This window comes from Sorex araneus, chromosome 1, assembly GCF_027595985.1.
Source record: "Sorex araneus isolate mSorAra2 chromosome 1, mSorAra2.pri, whole genome shotgun sequence".
Lineage (NCBI taxonomy): Eukaryota > Metazoa > Chordata > Mammalia > Eulipotyphla > Soricidae > Sorex > Sorex araneus.
The window spans coordinates 164677473-164701273 of NC_073302.1; the positions used below are offsets into that span (position 1 = coordinate 164677473).

The 23801-nt window shown below is 37.7% G+C and overlaps 1 protein-coding gene across 7 annotated transcripts in view; it reads right to left on the reverse strand.

Moving 5' to 3' along the window:
- MEF2C (myocyte enhancer factor 2C) overlaps positions 1–23801 on the reverse strand; it is a 156386-nt gene that overhangs the window by 61702 nt on the left and 70883 nt on the right. For all 7 annotated transcript variants that reach the window (XM_055132871.1, XM_055132883.1, XM_055132891.1 and 4 more), the window contains exon 3: positions 20754–20957. In XM_055132871.1, the coding sequence (XP_054988846.1) occupies positions 20754–20957 (204 nt within the window). The remainder of the gene's footprint in view (positions 1–20753; positions 20958–23801) is intronic.

Genomic DNA, 23801 nt, shown 5'->3' on the forward strand with positions numbered 1-23801 from the left:
TGCTATCACTCCAGCCCCTCAGGCAGAAACTTTTTATGCATTACAAACAATTCTTCTTTTAAAACACAGATACATAAGTTCCTCCTTTTACCTCGTTTTCAAAATGAAGCTTAGTACTGTATTTCATGAACAGTTTGGATGAGAAAACAAATAAAAGGAATTTCTGTAGAAGTTCCCCAATTCCCCCCAGAAAACATTGAAAGGAGTGATCTTAAGTGACAATTTTCCAATGTCCCAAGGAAAAAAGAGGGGAAACTGCAGGAGAGTTTCAAGAATCACAAGACCAGGATTTTGCATCTTGTCAGAAAATCTGCACTGTTAGTAAAACCTGGGGAAGGGCTGGCACGGCCCTGAGTCAGCAGAGAAATGCCACCCACAGTCACTGACTTGCTTTCCGCAGTGGCTTGGCTGGCCCTGTTTTCTCTGGAGGGCTCCCCAGCTAGGCCCATATGCAGAGTGTTTCAGATGAGAAACTGGATGTTTTGAAAATTAAAATTAAACAAAGTTGCAGAGATTTAAAAGAAGTTTACAATGATGATTCTTGGCTTCTTACCGGGGCTGAAAGTCATTTTTTTTTCTGTTGAATAAATAATATTACCCACATATTAACCACCTAATAGTTTTTAAAGGCCTCAAACAGCCATCACCATCCCTCTGAAAAGAAGCACACTTCTTTTAAAAGACCACGGTTAAAAGATGAGGGGAAAGAGTCCCATTAAAAGAGGAAGCAAAACACAGTTTCAAGGTCTGTTTCCATGAGGTAATGCACACTATCGACTAATGGTCAGAGAACTCCAATCTATACTGAGATGAGGGATGAAGTTAAAGCAGGTGGCCGGGGGAAGTTAGAAACCTCGCCTTACAACTCACTGCATTACTGTGTTGTTGAAGTCAAAGAAACAGCTAGAAATCAATGAAAAGTTTTGTTGATCTGACACAGGAACTTAGGCACAATGAGTTGGAAGTTATGGATCCTCCCATTAGGGGTGTGTGTGTGTGTGTGTGTGTGTGTGTGTGTGTGTGTTAGCTAAGAATCTTTACAGCACTCACAATCATTTCTGGGTAGATGTATTTCTGTTTAGCTATTTTATCTTTTCTGTCCCCCCTCTGAAGAAAATATTTCCAAGTCTCCATTCAGACCCCAAGAAAGTTCATTTGCAGTAATACGTGCAGTATATCTGTTCACTGAATTCTGAATGTCTTCCTTTACTCATAATAACACAAATAATTTTTTATCACATTATTTGCTGCATTTCTTCTAAACACAGTTTCTTATATGTGGAGGAACTCAGTTATGGGGTACACTCAATACAGCCTTTATACGTGGGTGAGCTCAGTTAGGGGAGCACTAACATATTCCCTATTCTCTCCTAAGTTGAAATGCAAGTGCTTTGATTTCAGGAGTTGCTCGTGAGGTCCAGAGGTCAGAACTGCAAATTTGTTGTGCCTCCTGTCAGTAAATGTAGGGCTCTGGGGGTTGTCGGTCCTCAAATCCTAATTCATCACTGCCAAGTCTTCACAGTGCAAACTAGGTGTGGTACGGAACAGAGTGTCAAACAAACACCAGTGGCTCAGAAATGATATCCTTTCCCCGGTAGCTATATACATTGTGGATATGTGACTGGAATATTTAAAACACCTGTTCACTTGGAACAAAGCCAAGTGTGTAATACATTAGAGTGTTGTTGGCTCACTTCCAAGAGAATGTATCATTACTGCCATCAAAATACTGAGGGAACCAGGGCAAAGATACACACTAAAAGCAATGTAAGGTATGCATGTTTTTTTAAAATGTTAACAATATCATCACACTAAATACTGTTGACTGGCTAGTGCTTTAATGAAATCAATTATATGTTTGTTTATTTATTTATTTATTTATTTATTTTTTGCAGCAGAAAAGGAACTGGCAATGTACGGATTCGCAGGCCTCAGCTTTGCTAATTATTTTCAATGCTTTAAAATCTCAACCTATCCCCACCTCCATTCATTTGTCTAAATGCACTCTTCCCTGGATACCTAATCGTTCAAAGGAAACACCAGGGAATAAATTATATCCTAGCTCTATTAGAGTTCACGACAGAATTGGGGGTGGAGGGATGCCCTTCTATTTGACAGCAGTCCCGTTACTTTTCTTTTCTATTGCTTTGGACTTTACTTCAGAGTTGATTCTCGGTTTTGACCTCTCTCTGTACTTTTCCCCAGTTTTCAAATCTGCATAATGAAGATCTTACCTTTGGAAAATTCCCTACCTCACAACAAGAAAGTTAGACATTATAACATTTAAAGACTGTGACTTTTGTATACATGTTGTCACAGAATATAGTCATTTCAATTACTATGTTCTCTTTCACAAAAAGAGTGAAATGTTTATGTTGCCTGCATTTATACATGCAGGAAAAAGTAGCAGAAAACATGTTCCTATCACTTCCCAACATGCACTAAATAGCTATACAATGAGGTTATGTAAATTCATTTTTATGCCAAGACCAATAGTTAGATGATTCGTTATTCCATTGTGCAGTTAGCTGAAAGTGAATGGTTTAGAAATTTGCCTGAAAGCACAAAGTTTATGACAGTGATAAAAATCAGGTTTATATGACTCCAAAACTTATACTGGTCCTTATTTCCACATCACAGTCTTTTAATAAATGGGTTGGGCTTTTGGATTATAAACATGAGAGTGTCAGGATCAAGTTTTTATATCTGGCAGTTTTTCATCCAGAATTTTGAACTTTTTGATATGGCCATTCAAAATTGTGCATTGGTACCTTCTAAATGTATAGATTCTAATTTTTTCTCAATTTGACATAGTGACATCTACATGGTTTAAATATCTCTCCTGAGGTCACTATAATTTGCTCTAAGATGCAACAGTCCTCAGAGAAAAATTTGTCCATATTATTAGTGCAAAGTAAAATTACATGCAAATTTCATAACAACTTGTTATTTATTATAATCATAGATGTTTATAGTGACACAAATGACTGGAAATATGTAAGTCTGAGGAGAGATATCAGGCCTTGTTTAGTATTCACACATATACATATGTCACCTATAAAAAAGGAAATATTTGGTACTTCCACTCTTTACAACTAAATTGCTTCTGTGTAGTTATATTTGCCAGTAGAATAATTTTTGAATTGATTTTTATTATGCTGTTCAATAGCTTAAGACCATAGTGTCCTTCTTGTTTTCACTGTATTACATCTAATTCTACACCAAACATTTGGAATATTTGGTTTAACTGTTCTCTTATTTGCCTTGAAAGCTTCTCCTATTTGTGAACATTTCATGGCAGTAGATTTCATACTCTTGCTCATTTCTTCTTCTAAATCTTTGGAAAGTTGATCTTTGAAAATGTTCATCTACATTCTCTTGGTCAATTCACACACACACACACACACACACATATATATATATACATATATATATATACACATATATATATATATCTTCCTAAACCTGACCTGTTTGAGACCAAGAATAACTGTACTCTGCTTCCTAGCAATTATCATGTGATTACAAGGAAGCCACCAGTACCCTTACCATCGTCGTCATATCACCAGAAACCTTATCATGTTTGTGCCAAACTCTGTTCCATTTTACAAATGCTCAGCATTGAATATACTTACCAATTATGTTCAAAGTATAATTATTTACCCCTATTTACAAATGAGGGCACTGAAGCACAAATGAGATTGAGTAACTTGTATGGAAGCGTAAGGACTGAACCAATGTTCCCAAACACCACTAGGTGACTCCCACAAACATCTCACAGGTACTCAATAAGGTTCTTCTGTCTAGTCCATTGCTCTGTGTATTTTCTACTTTAACTCAACAAAGGTCTAAAGGTCACAGACCTTGTCTTCCGAATGTCTGTCTCTCCTAGCATCATTACAAGCTTCTATTTATTCTAGGAATCTACTAATGTTGCTTGAACAAAAATGTAACAAAATAAAGCTGGAAATAAAATTTTTAAACAGGCATACTTTACAAAGAAGGCCACTTTTAATTAAAATCTTGCTTGTCCTAATAATTCACAAATAAACCAAATGTCATTGATGGTAAGCAATAAAATTTCCATATTAATTTTATTGCTTTCAGATTCAATATTTCTTAACTGCAATAAGCATTTGAGGCACAGAATAAACATATTTTCTCTTGTTTAAAACAACCCTCTTCTGCTATTTTGGCTTCTACTCCCAATAAATAATACTGTAGACATTTCAAATCCCCAATGATTAGGTTGTCAAATCAATATCAGCTACATAATACATAAAGGATGGATGCAAATTTTATAGCAGAGAAATTAATTATTAATTTACATGCTTACTGTAACAAAATTTTGTTGTCAGCTTTTTTTGAAGTTTAACAGTGTTTGAGCCAAGATCAATAAATGATGGATGAAAATATCACTATTTATGGTAAAAGTGCTACTAAAACAAGGACATTATTTGATGTCTGTGAATGTTATACAATCTGTTTAATGCAATAATTCATGTTCTATCTCTATATGATATTCTGGTATAGTGAAAAATTGTCTATTTCTAGAAATAATAAAATGATTTTAGCAACCAAAAAAACTGAATAGTTTTCATATTACAAAGATTTTCTTGGAATCAGGATTCTAACATTAAAGGTGATTTTTTTCTCCCCAATTCAAATTTATCCTGCATAATAGCAGAAATGAATCGACAATAAATTTTTGTTCAAAAGTGTGCATATAAAAGGCTTTGTCTGCACGCAGCTCTCAGTGGCTCACTATCTAGGTTGAAAATGGTTATGCAGGGTTGTATGTCCTATTTTTCCATGCCTGCAGTAAAGATACAATATGGGAATTCAGCTTGGTAATTACTAATACACCACACAGACACAATTACACCCTGTATTCTGCATGAAGGAATCACTTGTGGTCTGCATCCATTACAAAGAGCAGTAGGGGGCCACCAGGCAAGGAGACAAAATGCTTTACAAGACGGAAGGAGACTAGAAGAGTCGATGTACACAGTACAAGGACCTTGATTCTTCTAGCAATGATTTAAGTCTCTTTCCATCAATTATTGCCCTTTGTCTCGAGAGTCTTATCACCAGCAGCATTACAGGAACTGAGCACAACAATGCTCAAACCCGTGCAACCCCGTGAACTGTGCTGATATTTCCACACCCTGTTGCTATGTTTGACCTGGTTATTCAGATTACTTAAGCAAAACAAAATGGGGCCAGGGTGGGGGCAAACCGTTACCATTGCAAAACTGGCCTGTCTTTTTTTTTTTTTTTCTGGCTTACTCACAATTCCATTTCTTTCGACTGAAAACTATCCTCGTCTCGAATCATTACTTTTCAGGGTAATTTTGACTGCATTTTAAAAACTGCAAGTGAAAAAGTGCTGGGTGAAAATTATAATCGTAAGAAAAAGACTAAATATTGGTATATCAAGGGGATATATATGCTTAACAAGAGAATTTTATATCCCAGGGAGCTAAACTAAAATAAGTCAGCTGCTCTCTTTAGCTACAATGAGTCACAGGGATAATTTTCTTTCTGCGAAACTCTTTAAAGTTTTGAATTTAATTGCAAGCAGTAAGCGGCTTTTATTATAGCAGTTTCCTCTTAATTATTACATGATGTACGTTATTTTACAATACTTTCATTTAAGATGCTTTTAAAAAATACATCTTACAATTATGAAATTTTAAGACCTCTAGGAAAGTTTAGTTAGTTATGGCAGTTTGTCAGGTTCTGAGAAACAAAGACTTGTCTTTCAGAAAATGTTTACAACCTATGAAAAAAATGTATCCCGGGGCTAAAATGTTTATTGGCACCTACAAGTCTGAAGAAAGGGACAGGCCTGTGGTTTTTTGAGGGCACTTTATCATCGCTCGCATTCTCAAAGGTTTCTCTCAATGAATAGAACTGGATTACTCAGCCTCCCATTCCACGCCTATTCCTCTCCATTTTCCTTGGCAAGACGGAGAGCCAGGCTATTTTTAGTTAGGCAGCTTTCTATTTTTAGACAACTACCAGTTAGAAGACATTTGTTAGGAAAAAATTTAAACACACACACACACACAGACACACACACAGAGACACACACAGGCACACACACACACACACACGCGAACGCACAAAGGGAGGAGGGAAAGAAGCTTCCCTTCACATATTGTGAAGCAGCCTTCAACCTGTAACTCCAGGCATTTCAGCTGCTTTCAATCTTGGAAAAATAAAGAAAAATTCAGAGTTCAGGGTTTTAAAAATAAACCTACCCTCTGGCAAACAGACCAAAATACAACAAGCTGTTACTATGTGAAACAGTGACTACAAAAACAAAGAACATTCTCCAATGATTAAACTGCGAGAAAAGTTGTAGAGCCATTAGGTTATAAGAATGTTACATAAGCATGTAGCAATTTTCCAGCCTCTCAGCCAGATGTGGGGGGTGGGGGTTAGAATTTGAGTGTGTGTGTGGGGGGAACACTTCTGTAAAATCAAATCAAGGACGGTGAGATGTAACTTTAAAGTTTCCACTCTCAGCAGAAACTTTTATCAAACTTAAAGGCAATCATAGTCCCTGCATTTTTCTAATATTTGTTTTCTGTAGAATTTCTCTAAAAATTATAACCACATGTTTACGTAGAAATCACATATTAAAAACTTCAGTGCCAATGGGAGCCCAGAATAAAGGCAGCTACATTTACACATCACAGGTAAGTCAATTTTCATATATCTATGTTCTTTCTTATGTTTGAGTATCATCACGTTTTGTCACTTTCTTTCTTTAATTAATTATGAATTTTTTTTGGGGGGGTCACACCTGGTTGTGTTTACTCTTGGCTCTACTCAAGGGTCACCCTGGGTGGGGTTCACGAGACCACTCAGGTAGCCAGGAATAAAATCTGGGTCAGATCTGGGCAAGGCAAGTGTGTGTTCCCTGCTGTACTATCTCTCTGGCTCCCAGTTTTAACTATTTACTCTAAGTGGGTAGCAATTTGCAGATCAACTTATTCTACTTATACAAAGTCATTCTTTTGTCTACAAGATGTCGGTAGCTCATCTTTTTAAAAAATAATTAAATAATAAATAATTAAATCACCGTGAGATGTACATTCACCTCATTATCCCACGGCACTCCATTCAGGCCCCTGTTAAGAGTCACAGAGGCGCTAGCGATAATACTGCATGTGTGACGCATGGTCTTCATCATATCTGCTGAAAGAACAACCCCTGTGCATGTGTCGGCCACACGGAGTTACTGGCCAGGGGGAGCAGTGGACGTGCCGTGATCAGTTCTCACATTTCTTACACGCTCAGCACAACGTTCTGCACATAGAGAACATTTCATAAATGCCTTGGAAGAGATAATCAACTCACTGGCCTCTGAGATCTTCTCAATGTGTTTAAAATATTAAGTTACTTAAATAGCAGGGCTATAGCTTTTCATGAATGATAGTTACTAATGTAATATTTTAGATAAGTATTCCTAAACTTAGAATTTGTTGCTTTGACTCTCCTAGGGTCAAACAGTTTTTATGACTTGAACTTTCCCCTTGATCTTGAAAATAAAAACATCTTTGGTAACGTGGCTGCTTACTATGAACTCTAATCAGCGTCTCAGCCCAGGGAAGAAGGCTCAGCGTTGACAACTCAGAGGAATGTGAAGCCCCAGAAGCTTAACTGCCTTGCCCCAGGTCTCCTTGTTCCAGAGAACTAGTGTGCAATGATTTTCTACAACTAAAACTTAATTTACTCAAAATTTATGGGCCTTTCAAAGTTCTGTTTCCAAAAGGCAAAATTTAAAGAGGTGGTCTGAACTTTCTTGATAGTGCCTCGATTATCGTCTTGAGGAAACCCCACCGTTTGGATTTCTTTCCCCACTCCTCTCTCCATCCAAGCAATTATTTCAGAACTCCCACATTTAAGGAGAAGCCAATCATGAAGTTGGAGTGAAGATAAAATTCCTCACATACCTACAGAGCAAAAATCAGAAGAAACCTCCCTTAAGGATGCTCTTTTCAAATGTCCTTTTGGGAAAAAAAAGTCAGCACGGGCCTAATCTTGTTTTCTTTCCCTTCCTCCATTTTCTCTTCTTTCTCAGGGTAACTCCAAGCATCACTGTTCCCTCCATCTTCAATTCCTGCTCTCCAAAATCACCTTTTCTTTCAGAAATGCTCTGTGTCCAGGAAGATATGCTGACTGAGTGACTTGGTTGGGTTTCCGGAATGGGTGACTGTACCTGGCGCTGACCCTGTACAACGGGTACCAGTGAGTGTTTGGGTAGGAATGAAAGGTGCTGGAACCATGCCAGTGTTCTTGCCATTTATGCTGTATCCATCAATCATCAGTTCATCCCTCAGGGAACAAGGACCCTAGATTCACCCGTTTCATTGCTTACATCAAAATAGCTCTACTGAATGATCCCTGGTGATGGGCATTTCTGAACGTGCCTTGACCAATGGGAGGTCCCAGTCATACCTGGCTACTGAGCGCTTCACATGAGACTGAAGAAGGAAACTCCTGAGTTTTAATTGATTTAAGCAACTACATAGCTATTAGCTTCTTTATTGATTAGTGTCTATCTACATCATTTCATCCAACTGGTTACATTTCCAAAGGGAATTCATAGGACAGAAAAGATTAGATTTATCACTGTTAGGACATAGTCTTTAAAGATACTATTTATTTACAAATATGTACAATAATTTGAAGGAGTTTAGTATTTTGAACTAAGAAGAAACAGACGTGAAGTTTGTTATTAGGTTAGTAGTTCATTCCTGGGGGAACGCTAACCTTAGTTTTTCTCCCTGAAATGTTACATTGGAGGTCACAGTGATGGCATTTGGTTATGATGAAGGAGAAACATGTGTACTATTTTGAAAAATAAAGCATTCAATCCAGAAGTTCTGGAATAAGCATTAGCATTATTAATTAATATATGAGGCTTTTGCAGATAATAATATTTTCTTATATGAAAAAATTACCCAGAAGCTCTAAATAGTTACTGAGTTTATTTACTAAAACATAAAGATAAGAGATTTAATTGATATGAAGAGGCTTTCAGAATCTAATTAACCTCCTCGCTAGTCATTAACTCTATGACCTTTAGAAATAATTGACAGGTAATTTCCCCCCTTAGTCAAACTTCCATCAGGCTAAATTTCAGAGTAACAGAATACAGTAAATTATATAGAGACAAGCGTGGATAATATGCCAAACAGTTACTAGCAGAATGAGATATATTTCCAGTAATATAATCTATCTACCTAATCCATTATACAATGCAGCATTTCACCTAATTATAGTCTTTAATGATGGAGTCTTAACTTCTCTCCGAGAATATCCTATGAATTTTTCTAAATTATAATTCTTACTAATTTTCGTTTTTGTGGTAGTGCTCATGGCTTATACTTGGCTTTATGTCAAGGATCATTTCTGGAGGTGCTCAGGGGACCATATGTGGGGCTGGCAATCAAAGTGGGGTCCACTGTGTACAAGGCAAGTATCTTAACCCTTTCACTATTTTTTAGCTCCCTCCCCTCTTATAAATTATCTAGATCATGAAGAAAACAAGGAAAACTGAGATGTTAGGACTGTCCACAGCTGTGGGACACCACTGACTGATCGTTTTACACTGCTCCAGAGTCCAGTGCAAAATTTTCCTCAACATATTCCATGTAGTCACTAATAGTTAATACGGACCTTGGAGATGTGGGATTCACGACAGTCACTTACATCACTAAGTAACGATCTTTTTATAATACATTTCAAAAAATAAAAGAAGGAAAGCATAGTTCTCACTAAATCATTAATCTCACAAATACAATTAAAGATTCTATTTTATGATGTAGTTATATGAAATGGCCATCAAATAGACTTTGAACTGCAGGCACAGGGAAACAGTACTTTGGAAAGCAAAGTCTCCAAGTTTGGTTTCCAAACACAGCATCAGCTTCACCTGGGAACCTGGCAGAAATTCACTCAGAGATCCTGCCTCAGACTGTGTGAATCAAGGAATCCTCAGCAAGGTTCCGCTCATGCACACAGGGCCAGAGGCATTTCATCTGAGACTCACTGATCCTTCACATCAAACCCTCAGGAAGTACCTAAAGGTTACTTTTCTCTTGGTCAGGGCCCACTGGTTATTGGTCTGAAAGTCTTCAACTTTCTACTAGCAATCTAAGTAACACTAAAAGTTGTATTTCCATGTGGTCTCCTGTACCTAGTTGTTTTTTCTTAGCAACAACAAATGTTATTATTTCTGGTTCACTTAGACCACATCTGTCTGCAATGAAGACATCTGGGTAAATTTTATTTAGACTACAATGATCATCAGTAAGTTGCCTTATGTATATACCCATATATATGTAAAGTAGTGATTAAATGTTTCTAGCATGCCATACATTGAGCTGGCAGCTGGCATTAGAGAGATAAATAAAACATCATATCATTCAGGAAAGGAAAACAGATTTATAATAATGATTTATAAAAAACAACAACGCCACAAGTGAAATTATAAACCTCCTTTGATGAAAAGATACCATATTTTATTCTGACTCTAGGCAGAACTCTGAAATTATTTCTAAAACTTCCTGTTTTAATATTACAATTATATCTTCAGTATTCAATCCTGAGAAATAAGAAAGTTCCATACTTGATATTGTACCTATAACTTTGAAACCAAACAATGTTACTTTTATTTAAGGACAACCCATGATAGCTAGAATATAAGTCTTAGTTCAAATACAGTGGCCTTCACTAAGTCCCACATACCATGAAATCTGCAAATATTATTTAACAAATGGACAATTAAAATCCAGTCTAATTATTTATCCCCCTTTATATCCAGATACCGGGGGTTGGGGGGAAGACACATGAGGACCTTGGTTGTTCTAGTTCAAGTAGGTTAGAAAAATAATGATAAAATCAAGGTGATTGATAATGTTAAGGAAGTTACATCACTAACAAAAGTGCTGTATATTTTGAAAACAGCTGTCTTTCCCACTCCTACCATTATTAAGTAATATTCTTTTGATGCTGTGCTAGTACTAATGCTTATAAGCCATTAGAGCTTATTATAACAGATGAGAGAAAATTTAGTTTTATTGCCTTTTGCATATAACTTAAGTAATCTAACAAGCACTTTATTTGTTCAACAATGATTATTTTCTTAATAAACAAGATGTGAAGCAGCTTTTCATGTTTACAAAATATATGCAAATTAAGCAAGAGCATTATTTTAAAAATGAATGGGTCTTCAAATTCAATATATAAAATTCTATTGTTATTTATGAGAAATGTAAATGCATTTTTAGACCCATTACTTTTACACTTTAGGGAACAAATATAAATGTGATTTACAGAGACTAATAGAGGTCCTTGAAAAATATGTAAACAAAAACGAACATTTACAATTTAGAAAAAATTTCACAAAATCACTTTTCCTTCTTTTTTCCTTCGAAGCCTCATCATGGAAGGTGTAGATACTTTGTTCCTTTTTGAATATTATATATTGAGATGTTATTATGCATTTATAGCAGCAGCAGGCAGGAGAGAATTACTAAGATGCTGGTAATAAGAAGTACGCTGTCCAAGTCTTTGGACAGGGATGTCATTCAGGAGTCAGGACACAGATCTTGCATGGAGAGGACCCAATTTCCATCCCTGACACCACATGTCCTCTTCCCCAGCACCATGGTGTGACTATGTTGGTCCCCAACGGTGGGGACCCTGCCAGTGCTACAATGCCAGCCACGCACTACATTATACAGTTTAGTGGCCAAGTGCCACTTAGAAATGTACTTGGAGGAGGGCGTTGGGATAGGGGTCCCCCAAGAAGTGCTTGGGAGCTCCTCTCCACACACACAAAATACAATTTTACTGTCTGCTATATCCCAAGATTCTTATTTCTCAAAATTCTCTCACAAAGAAGAAATTGCTTTTCTACACTTGATCTTAACAAAAAGGCCAAGAAGCCATGAAACTGCTTTTCTGAAGAAAAGAGCTTCTTACTTATAAAGTTAAATACTGGATCATGCTGCTTCAAGTACAAGTAAAGCACAAACAAGAGAAAACTACCATCGTTTTTGGACACAATCTTCAAACTAAACAAACATACAAAATCACCAATACTATTCCCCAGCTTCAGACACAGCACTCCAGTTTAGCCTGGATTGCTTGCAGTTGTTTTCTGACCAGGTAGTAACTTGACCATCTGCCGGAGGTTATGAGTTTAGGGATAAAATATGCTTCTAGTTTGATGTGAATGTGCAGTTACAAATCAGTGTCTCTCAAAATTAACATTATGCTCTTGGTTCTACAATCTCAAGGCTACATTTCACTTCTGACACACCCTCCTCAAATTTCACTTTGAAGAATTCATCTTACGGATCTGAGAAAACAATTATTTATTTTCCTAATTTTTATTTTAGTTCTTGAGACTTGAAAGTTCTACCTATATTGTTGTTTCTTGCCTTGAATTGGCTAACTGCAGCAAACACAAAAACTCCTTATGTCTTTAAATATTCTAACAAGGAATAAACTTCTCCAAGCATACTAAAAAAGAATTTGAAGGGCTGGAGCCATAGCACAGCGGGTAGGGCGTTTGCCTTGCATGTGGCTGACCCGGGTTCGATTCCCAGCATCCCGTATTGTCCCCTAAGCACCACCAGGAGTAATTCCTGAGTGCATGAGCTAAGAGTAACCCCTGTGCAACGCTGGGTGTGACCTAAAAATCGAAAAAAAAAAACAGAATTAGGGAGCCTATAGTCAGTTTAAACACATACTGAGAATAATGATTGTGCCTCATTTTTCACTTTGCACTCTAGACTAGATCTGTTCCATCAAACTTTCTGTGATGATCAAGTTAGTCTCTCTTGTCAGGCTCATTGCTAGCCACTAGCCACTTGTGGCTAATGAACATTTGAAATGTGGTTAGTTCAAACCGGGAACTAAATCGAACATCTTATCTATTTTTAATTCACTTCAATGTGAATAGTCATTTGTAGCTAGTGGCAACTAAATGAGGCAGCACAGATCTAGATTATTTTAGTTTTTTGAAATGTTTTAATAAAATGAATTAAATTTTACTTATTTTATTGGATATCCAAGAACACCTTTTACACTATAAGTAACATGTTATATGATAATCTATACTGTTACAAACTATCTTTCCTGTTTATTTGGTCTACAAATATAATCTGAGGTTGTAAAAATGCCCAAACCTCAAATGGAAAATAAAATACGCCCTGGGGCTGGAGCGATAGCACAGCGGGTAGGGTAGCATTTCCTTGCATGTGGCCGACCCGGGTTCGAGTCCTAGCATCCCATATGGTCCCCTCCGAGCACTGCTAGGAGTAATTTCTGAGTGCACGAGCCAGGAGTAACTCCTGTGCATTGCCGGGTGTGACCCAAAAGGAAAAAAAAAAAGGTGTAAAAAAAATAAAATAAAATACGCCCTGTCCCTGAATTCTAGATGTTTAAAATCTAGTATAGAACAGGCAACAGATAACAGCTTCACTAGTGTCCTGATGAGGAAAATAGAGCACAGTACGACTGTAACATAGAAAAGGCACCTAATTTAAATTATGGGGAGTTTCAGGAAGGCTTTCCGAAAGTCCGAATTAGGAAATGATTTGAGTGACTAATATGTAAAAGCCAAGCAAGACTGCTGAAGATAAAATAAGGAGTGTTTGGAGACCATAAAAGACAGTAAACATGTTTTGGTAGTCGATTATAATGGTAATGGTGGGGGTGATAAGTAGAGGGAAAAATGCAAAAGGTGTGGCTTAAGAGGACGAGAAATATCTGAGCCAGATCATGCACAGCCTTGTGAGCAATCTGAAGGCCAAGAGTCCTTGAAGGGCCTTGTTTTATTTATATCTCCAGGCATTCCATGGCACGCAGCACATGGTAGGAATCCAGCAAATCTGGGTTGAGGGAATGTATGGAAGAAGGAAAATTCAACAAATAACCAAACAAGTGAATTCACTTAAAAACAAAAACAAAAGCAAAAACTGTATACATATAGAGTAATCATAAAAATAATTTATATCTTTATTTTTAGAAGAATAAAATTAGAACCTATTTTATTGGTTTATGTACAATGAAAGCTCAAGTGAAAAAGAAAAAAGTTAAATTGAGATGTTGGTATATAAGATGTTATATGTTTTAGGGGTACAATTTCACCCCTCTTCTAAATATATGTTATCACATCACACTCAGCACCAAAATACCAAAATTCCTGCCCTTTTCCATTCTTCCCTTCTGGTAACATCATCTCTGTTGTCAGAGTCCAAAAGCTTATTTTTTAAATTTTGTTTGTCCCTTATTTTGCTTCTTTGTATCCCATAATGTGGGTGACATGATACAGTAATTATTAAATAGAAATTTTGTTTGTTTGTTTTGCTTTTTGAGTCACACCCAGCGATGCACAGGGGTTACTCCTGACTCATGCACTCAGGAATTACTCCTGGCAGTACTCAGGGGACCATATGGGATGCTGGGAATCAAACCCGGGTTGACCACGTGCAAAGCAAATGCCCTACCTGTTGTCCAATCGCTCCAGCCCCAAATAGAAATATTTTTATATTTTATGTTTTAACTCTATTTCTACATTTTATAATATAGTTTGTAAAGAAGCTTACTCCCACATTTGCTGCAGTTGCTTTTCAACAAAAATTTCATGCATACATTTTCTTCTTCTTTTTTTTGCCTTTTGGGTCACACCCAGCGATGCTCAGGGGTTACTCCTGGCGGTGCTTGGGGGACCATATATGCTGGGAATCGAACCTGGGTTGGCAGCAAGCGGCCACGTGCAAGGCAAACACCTTACCCGCTGTGCTACTGCTCCAGCCCCTCATGCATACATTTTCACTAAATGATGCAAAGTTTTTCTATATCGTCCTGTGGCATTGTGATAAAATAAAATTATTAAGAGATTTATGGTCTTTCCAGACCTAATTCGGGTCTTATTTCTCACAGTGCAAAAAGACTCTGTGATACAACCGTTCTTAGATGTCTAAATCCAAGCAAGATTTGGGTGATAACACTTCCTCACCCCCCCATACATAGTCTACATACTCAATGTTCTTGCACAATTATTGTATCTGAAGAATAAAAGCAAACCGAACAAAACCCACTAATAATCCTCTACAGGGACAATGGTGCATAAAAGGTTTCTTCTGTACCTGTACCGGTCACATCTTTTTTTTTTTTTTTTTTTAATTTCCTAGGGAGCAGCAGAGAGCTCATGCGAGACTCCCTAATGTCCTTCACACATAGTCTGTCAACTACTGACTCACACTGGATAAACAGCTCCAAGGAATTGAGTTGCACCACTGCTTGAAGACACTGAGGGATGAAGGGTTACTTCCTGGCCAGAGGCTAAATGGTATTTCCATACAGGCTTTACAGTTAGAAAATGTCTGATAACAGAGGCCCTTCACTTCAGGAGCTGTGCTCATCGCTCCATGGTCCTCCAACGGTCCCAAGTTGATTTTGATATGTTCTTACATCCTCTACAAGAATGTCTGTCTTCTATTATTTCAGAATCCCATGCACAAGGCTAAGCATAAGTCAGCACTTCCTAAATCATTGCTAAGTGGAGGAATGGCTTGGAAGCAAGTCCTGTGGAATCAGTGATCTCCAGGACACTCTGAAATGCTCAATACTGCATCTTCTTCCCCGATGAGAGACCAACATCAACTGTGAGGGTCAGAAAGCAGCTGAGCAAGACAGCCAGGAGTGCAGCCAGATCATTGGAAAAGTTAAGGGTCCGATTCCTAAGGGCATCAGAATTCCTACTGAATTTCACAACAGTCTCAGCTTTTCACTTTTTGGGTGATTATCTAGTATACTTGTCAGAAAGTTAAATAAAATGGACTTTCTTCAGAGGACTTTTTTAAAAAATAAAATAACTTTAAAAAAAAACAATGGATTAAAAATTTAACACATTTACTAAATCTGGCATATTTATGTATTGTACCTAAACAGATATTCAAGCTGCATTATAATATAATAATAAAAAAAAACTATTTCAGTCTGTCTGTTAAGTCTTTGTAAGTCTTTGTGCTATTGTAACAGTAGTGCTAATTATCAAGCAAAGACATGATAATTACGCAGAGCTTTTTTTGCTAAAAGAAGGAATCTTTTTCAACACCCACACACTGCACAATTTCCTATGACCCTGTAACACTACTCTGGTATGGCCCAGAAATTTTTATTTCAGTCTTAACTGCTAGAATCATATTATTTCTCTCTCCCCACCGATCTTTTTTTCTTGTGAGTAAACTGTTTTCAGAAGGTTAAGGGAGAGGGGGTAATAGTCCAAATGGGAAATATAAAACTAATGACCCTTCATGAAACATATTATGCTCCTCATTAAACTTACTCAGTTAAATGTACTCCATTAAATTAAAATAAATAGGATTTAAAATTTTACCCAGGAGTAGTAAACTACCTAAACTCTCAACTTCATGTTAGATCCATTCTAGAACAAATTTCTGAAGTCCCTTATGTACCACAGGTTCTCAGCCTCCAACACAATTTATGTCTTAACTGCTGCTGAGGTTTTGAAATTTAGTGTGTATAAGAATCATGTGGGGAGCCAGGATGTGGCTTTACTAAAGAGTGCATACCTTAAATGTATGAGGCCCTGAATTTGATCCCTAGCACCGAGGAGGAAAATGATGTAGGAAACTTCTTACAAATGCAGCTTCAGTTTCCCACTTCTTCTCCAAGAATCTCTACTATATTAATTTCAAAGAATTGGTACTGTGAAAACACTTCATGTCTTTTTTGGTGATGCAAATTTCATGAAGCATAGAAATTTTGCCCCTATCCTTTTCCATCATCTCTATTTTTATTAAAGTGAGAAAAAGCTAAATAGGTGGAGAATGTGTGATTCTGGCAGTGGAGTAAGGCAAACTCACTACGTATTATTTTTATCTAAAGGGTTTCTATTTTAGGCTATCAAATCTCTTGATTTGACCTGAGAGTCCCAAAATGTCTTTTCAGAGATGCAGAGCTTTAATTTCGTGATGTTAAGTGCAAGACAATAGAGATGTTGCTTTACCCTCTTTTAAAGTATTGTTTTTTGCTTTTCAAAGAATTAAATTCTAAAAACATTTAAATCAATGCCTTCATTTTTTGAGATGAGAAAAGTAGAAGCAAAAGGAAAACAGCAAGAGAAGCAACTAATATGTCATAGTAAGATAGCTCAAACAAACAGACAAAAAAACAAAAAAAAACATTCAATGCAAGACTGACTTTCTGTCTAGAGCTCGTCTCAAGAGCTGAGAAATCTGTTTCAGATATCCAGCTATCCAAGAACATGAAAGACTCAAGAGTATGTGAAGTCTCATGAAAGTCTTTAGAGTATGCTTTTTGTCATTATTAAATCACATATTATTCTTGAGCAAAGCCTTTAGAAGGGGAATTTTCTGATTTTTTAACTCCCTTCCAATTATGAGACTGGAAGCAACAAACGTTGGAAAGAATGTGAAGTGAAAGAAATCCTGGTACACCACTGATGGTACTATAAGTTGGTGTAGTCTCTATAAAAAATGGTATGGAGGTTCTTTAGCAAGCTAAAAATATAAATGACAATACTGCTATGACCCAGTACATCTTTCCCAGGCCATATATCCGAAAGAAACAAGAACACTTAAAAGAATATTTGTTCATAGTAGCATTACAGCAACTAAACATGGAAGTAACCAATAAAACTAACGAAGTGACAGATGATTGAATAAAGAAGTTGTATAGGGTCTGGAGTGATAGCAAAGTGGGTAGGGAGTTTGCCTTGCATGCAGCAGACCCGGGTTTGAATCCCAGCATCCCATATGGTCCCCTGAGCACCGCCTGGGATGGTTCCTGAGTGCACAGCCAGGAGCAATCTCTGTGCATCGTAGGGTGTGACCCAAAAAAGCAAAAAAAAAAAAAAAAAAGAAGTTGTAGTATATACAAACAATTGAATACTTCCCTGCCCTTACAATGAAACCTTTTGCATAAAATGGACAGGGATGGGGGTGTGTGATGGGATGAGAGGGTGGTTCACACCCTGTATTGTTTAGGGCTATTCTTGGCTCTAAGCTCAGCTCAGGGGTGACCACTGGTGGGGTGGTGTTGAGGTACTGCATTTTGTGCCTGGGAACTGGGTCACCACATGCAAAGGTGACCCAGCCATAATCTCTCAGGCCCAACAGATGGATCTTGGGTGACTGAGCTAAGTAGCAAAGTAGGTAAATTAAAGGCAACTACTAATGTTTTCACCCACGAGGAATATGAAAAGCTAAAGGTTAAACAACAAACAAACCTGGTCATTAATAGAGGAACAAACTCCTAGACTCTGAGAACAATGAGAGTTGCCTGAGGAAAAGTGGAGTGAGGATGGGGGTATATTAGGTGGTGGGATGGTCCTGGGACATTGATGGTGGGTCTGAAAATAATACACATTGGGTGGTTTGAGGCAACTTCCTTGAAATTCCATAATATTATAAGCCAAAGATAGATCAATAAAAAGATTTTAAAATATTTGTTTAATAAAATAAGTAAAAAATCTAGTAACTATTTTTAATTTAATCTTTCAAATTATTTGATGCTCAGGGTTCACTTCTGGCTCTCACTCAGGAATCACTCTAAGTGGTGCTCTGGGGAATATAAGGATGTTGGAAATCCTTATATGTGTAAACATCCGACCTGCTGTACTACTTCTCCAAACTCAACTACTTTTAATTTTAAGCTAATAGGATCCTACTAGATTTCACTCCATGTTAAGGACTTCTTTTGTTACCCTGACAGGTTTGTTATAACAAAGCTTTGGTAAGAAGATGGTTTATGAATATAGAATTGTGTGTGTGTGTGTGTGTGTGTGTGTGTGTGTGTGTTTGGCACTAGGTGTTAGGTTAAATGTGTGTGAGCCTGTGCAGACAAACACAAAAATACAAGATTTGAAAATCAACAAGCTCTTTCATATTGATGCTTGTTTATATATTTAAAAATTTCTATGTATACATGAATAAGATACTATCTGGAATATACAGCAGGTAAGTGTGAAAAATCATTTTAAGCTTTAAGATCAAGGCAAGCAAATAATTAAAAGTCAATAAAAAACTGTAATGGTGAGTAATGCAAATTTGAAATATATCATATTAAGTCCATTTATCATTCAGTTTTGTTTCTCTAAGATTCTTTGCTGGGCTTTGTCAGGAAAAACTTATCAGTTCAATAGTTTTGAAGAGTTATAGGTAAAACAAAGAGATAAGAACTGTTTAAGACAAGTGTTAGGGGTAAAAAGAAGATGGATGTGGAAGGCAGTTACTTTGAAAAGGATTAACACTATTCTATTTTTTTTCCATATAATTTGAGCAAACGCAGAATGGCTTTTACTCTGGAAAACTGATTCTGAGTGAAACTTCTGAAGACACTTGTAATTTTTCCTTAATTCTGGGAAACCATGAGACAACAGGATGGTGAGGAAGAAGACAAATGGGCATAGTTCTCATTATGCATCTTCCTTTTTTGGTCTGGGAAGAGGCATAAAGAAGGGGACAATGAAGCCATAGTATTTAAATAAGATACACGATAGAAACATTTTAAGGGTTTCAACCCAAACTGCGTGACAGAGTTATGCTAGCAAATCTCAAACATATTTGAGTCTTAACATTATGCTTTTTATTTTTGGCACAATAAAACAAGTTTTTAAATCTGATTTAAAAAAACCACACGAAGTTAATGCTTAGAAATTCATTCTCACCAGATTTCAGATGCTGTGTGTATTAACAGTTTTCATTGCTATATTAAATGATATAATTTTATGGGAAAACATTTCCAGGAGAATAATCGCTTTGACTTTCCCAGCAAGAATGCACTGGGAAGAATGAAGTAGAAAGACAAAACATAAATAATAAAAGTGATGTGTAAGTTTGGGGTGAATTTATTTAAAACATTGTGTTTTGCATTGACTATGACCATCATACTAGCCTATATTTGAAAAATAAATCTACATTGGGAGGGCTTGGGGTGGAGGGGCACGTTGGCAGTATTCAATGGTGTTCAGGGGCTACTCACAGCTCAACGCTGAGGGCTCACTCCTGGTGGCATTCAGGGGTCCACATGTGGTGGCACAGTTCAAACCACAATTGCCACATGCAAGGCAATTGCCTTAACTTTTGTGCTCTTTGGCCCCAAACAGATTAACAGAGGGGAAATTGGAGGGGGGCATTATGACTGAATTAGAGGTGATGTAGGGGCAGTGGAGGAGGGTCCTGAGGCTCTTAGTGGTGGAGGTTACAGTAAGTTTGAACATCTACACAGTGAACTTTTACACTATTGTAACCCCTTTACCTTAGACTATACAAAATTTAAAAAATAAAATAAAAAAAATAGGAAACGAACAGAAGTAATTTGAAAGATGGGCAGGCATGCCCAGATTCCAACTCCACAAGACCGGGATGGGGTGTGTGTGTGTGTGTGGGGGGTGTCCTGAAGATTCCTGAAGGTAGAAATTACTGAGTGAGCACACAATGGGGCTGGAGCCAGCCAGGAGCACACGTGGACGGTCTCTGCCACGCTCTCATTCACTTGCGTGACGGGAACGGGAACAAGCGGGAGAATAAACATTTGCCTCTGCAAAGCAAGACTGTGCTTGCACGTGCATGGGGGTAGGTGCGGGGGTAAAGGCGGTGGTGGGGGGGTGGGGGTGCCAAAGCCAGACCGGGGCTCAGCTCGGGAGAGCCTGGCGCTGCACGTGCGCTTACCTCCACGATGTCCGAGTTCGTCCGGCTCTCGTGCGGCTCGTTGTACTCCGTGTACTTGAGCAGCACCTTGTCCATGTCCGTGCTGGCGTACTGGAACAGCTTGTTGGTGCTGTTGAAGATGATGAGCGCGATCTCACAGTCGCACAGCACGCTCAGCTCGTACGCCTTCTTCATCAGCCCGAATTTCCTCTTCGTAAATGTCACCTGAGGGAAAGAAAAGCAAGCAAGAAGTTTTTTTTTTTTTTGTGTGTGTGTGTGTGTGTGTGTGTGTGTGTATGTTTTCTTTTTTTTAAAAAAATACAATTCAAGCTTTTTTTTTTTTTCTGAACAGGACTTTTTCCCCCCTCTGGTAAAACAAATGGTGTCGTCAGAGTTCCCAGGGCACTAACACGTCGGAGTGGGGGTGGGGGTGGGGATACATCTAAAATGAATCTCTGCCTAGAATATAAAAATGTGTGATTTCAGGCTTGTTGCTGAAAGGGACACTGTAAAAGCCAGCTTTAATGGAGGGCATTTTAAAGAAGGGGATCAGTGAATTGTTCCTTCTTCTTCTGAGCAGCTTAAAATGAACAAAAAATTAATTTCAGCATGGTTAACATCTAATGACATTAGATGTTAATATATCTGACCACATTCAGCCGGTGCATAACACTGTGAAAGTCGCATCTTAGGTATGTGTCCAGAATCCTTAAAGCTGTTTAGCTCCATGCCATGTAAGTGAAAAAACACTTGATGGCCTATGACCGCACTTCCAGACAGTGTTGTATTTTGTTGTATTTTGTTTTCTAGAAATCTAGCAGGGAGTAGGGAAGCACTTTAGCCATAATAGTGTTAGGGTTTTGGTTTCATTCTTCTGTGTATCTTTCTTCTCCCAGGCCAGAAACTGTACTGCTATCTTTGGCTTTTTCTTCTTTTAATCTAATCTATTTCCAAGTCCCATAATTCCATCCCTCAAAATGTTTCTCAGGTTCACACTTTCTTGTCTATTTCTCAGGCGGCTCTATCATTCATGTCCCTATCAGCTTCCTGTCCTAGACAATCTCCTTGTCTGGAATCATTCCCTCCTCAATTCATCTCAATCTTCAAAACCTCAGTCTTCCCGCTGTTTTTCTACTGACGAGCTGTCTGTCCACACAGCTCCCTCTTTCCCGGTGTGGAAGACTTTTGGCCAACTTGCCAATCATCACAAATGCAAATATATACTTCACTACCCCCAGTTTCATCCCTCTCGACTAGGCTCCACTCTGCCACCAGACCTGGAGATATTTTTAATTATATGCATTTAGATGGTTCAGTGTTTCCCAGCAGGTCTTCTGAGGAATATCATTTCCATAAAACACTTCTTAAGAGAAAAGCCTCATGGCCCAATAACTTTTGGGAAATGAAGCACACTGGAATGAAAAGCAAAGGCCCCTTTCAAACCCCGTTTCAGCTGCTTCCCAAACCCACGGCAGACCAGACCTTTGCTTCGTTGCTTACTTGCTTATTCAGAGGCACACACGTCTTTTTTTCAGAACTAGATTTTGAGGCAGATACTCGGGGAAATGTTAACTCGATTTAGCTTTTATTTTCAATAGAGACCATTTAAGCTATTTGTTCACGTTCAAATTAAACCTAGTGGACTGAAGTCAGCTGAATTTTATCTGCTATTTGCGTTTAGCGTCTCGCTCTAGATTCCCACTCCTATCTTGCTCATTGTCTCCAAACTCCCCAAGGATGCCCTCTGCACCCTATTATATCTGAACGTCCGGGGAATCCCCACCCCCACATGCTCAAACTCATTATCTTCACCTTCAAATCTACTCCTCTTGCTGGTTCCCCATCTCACCCAAAACTTCTGTCACCCAAATGAGAAACCTCAAGGGTGAACTTTGAATCCACCCTCCTCCTGTCCCACACACCTAAATAGATGTGTTGACAGGAACTGAGGGCTAGCAGATAGAAAACCTGACCGCCCATCTCCTCGTTTCTCTGTGCATTTATTAATACTTACTTGACCGTCACCTTTTTTTCCCCTTAAGAGCACTCTCATAGTTTTTTAATGTATCACTTTTGTGTGTAAAAGTGTAGCGCCTATTTCCTGTGATTCCAGTGTAGACTCTACAAGGATGTGTGCCATATTTGTCTCGTTCACAGCTGTATTCCCAGTCTTGAGGAGGTCTATGAATACACCATGAGGTCTATAGATCAAGAAACAAGGGGGAACTTTTCTGCAGAAGTTTTAGAAATGCTAAATTAATATGATTTATTAAATTACATGATAGCCATTTCTGTACTTGTTTGGCGACTCGAAACAGATTTGTTTTAGAAGAATTCTATACTCAATATGATCAGATTGTCTCTTCCAATTTTGAGGCAGCATGGTTTAAAGGGAAGAACATGGGATGAAGATTCAGAGGAGCTTGTATCTGAAAGCCAATGTTGCTATTTATTAGTTGTGAGAAATTCACCTATCATCTTTGAGTTTAATTTTTCTCTGTTAACATTGACCCTTACACATTGAGGGCTATATAAATACTGTATACATTACCAAGGGCACTGCTACCAAGTGGAAGCTCAATGAATCCTAGTCCCATTACCTTTCAGAAGTGATTTGCAGGGCAAGAAGAACTTACAAAATTTATCTACCTTCACTGTTTGAAGAGTTTCCTATTTGAGGCTACTTAGGAATTTGAATTCCTCTAAAAGTTGATAAAGCAGAACTATGGAATCCTTACTATCATAAGAAGAATGTATTGTTTTAGATACTTAATGGTCCACAACAGATAGTCAATTATATCAGATGTTATTTATGTCACAATTGGGACAATTTTTCTTTGTAATAACTGTCAGTATCTTGCCTTCTGTTTTATATTCATTGATTATCATACTAAAGTGCTTCTGATAAACTGTAGCTAATGTCTTATTTTCATATCTTATTATCACACTTTAGAGACTTTATTTTGATAGTCAGATGAATCATGATTCGTATTAAAGACAAACAAAATGAAGACAAATATTTGGAAGGAATAAAGAAGTGCAACTCTTAATGAAATAAATGTATATAAA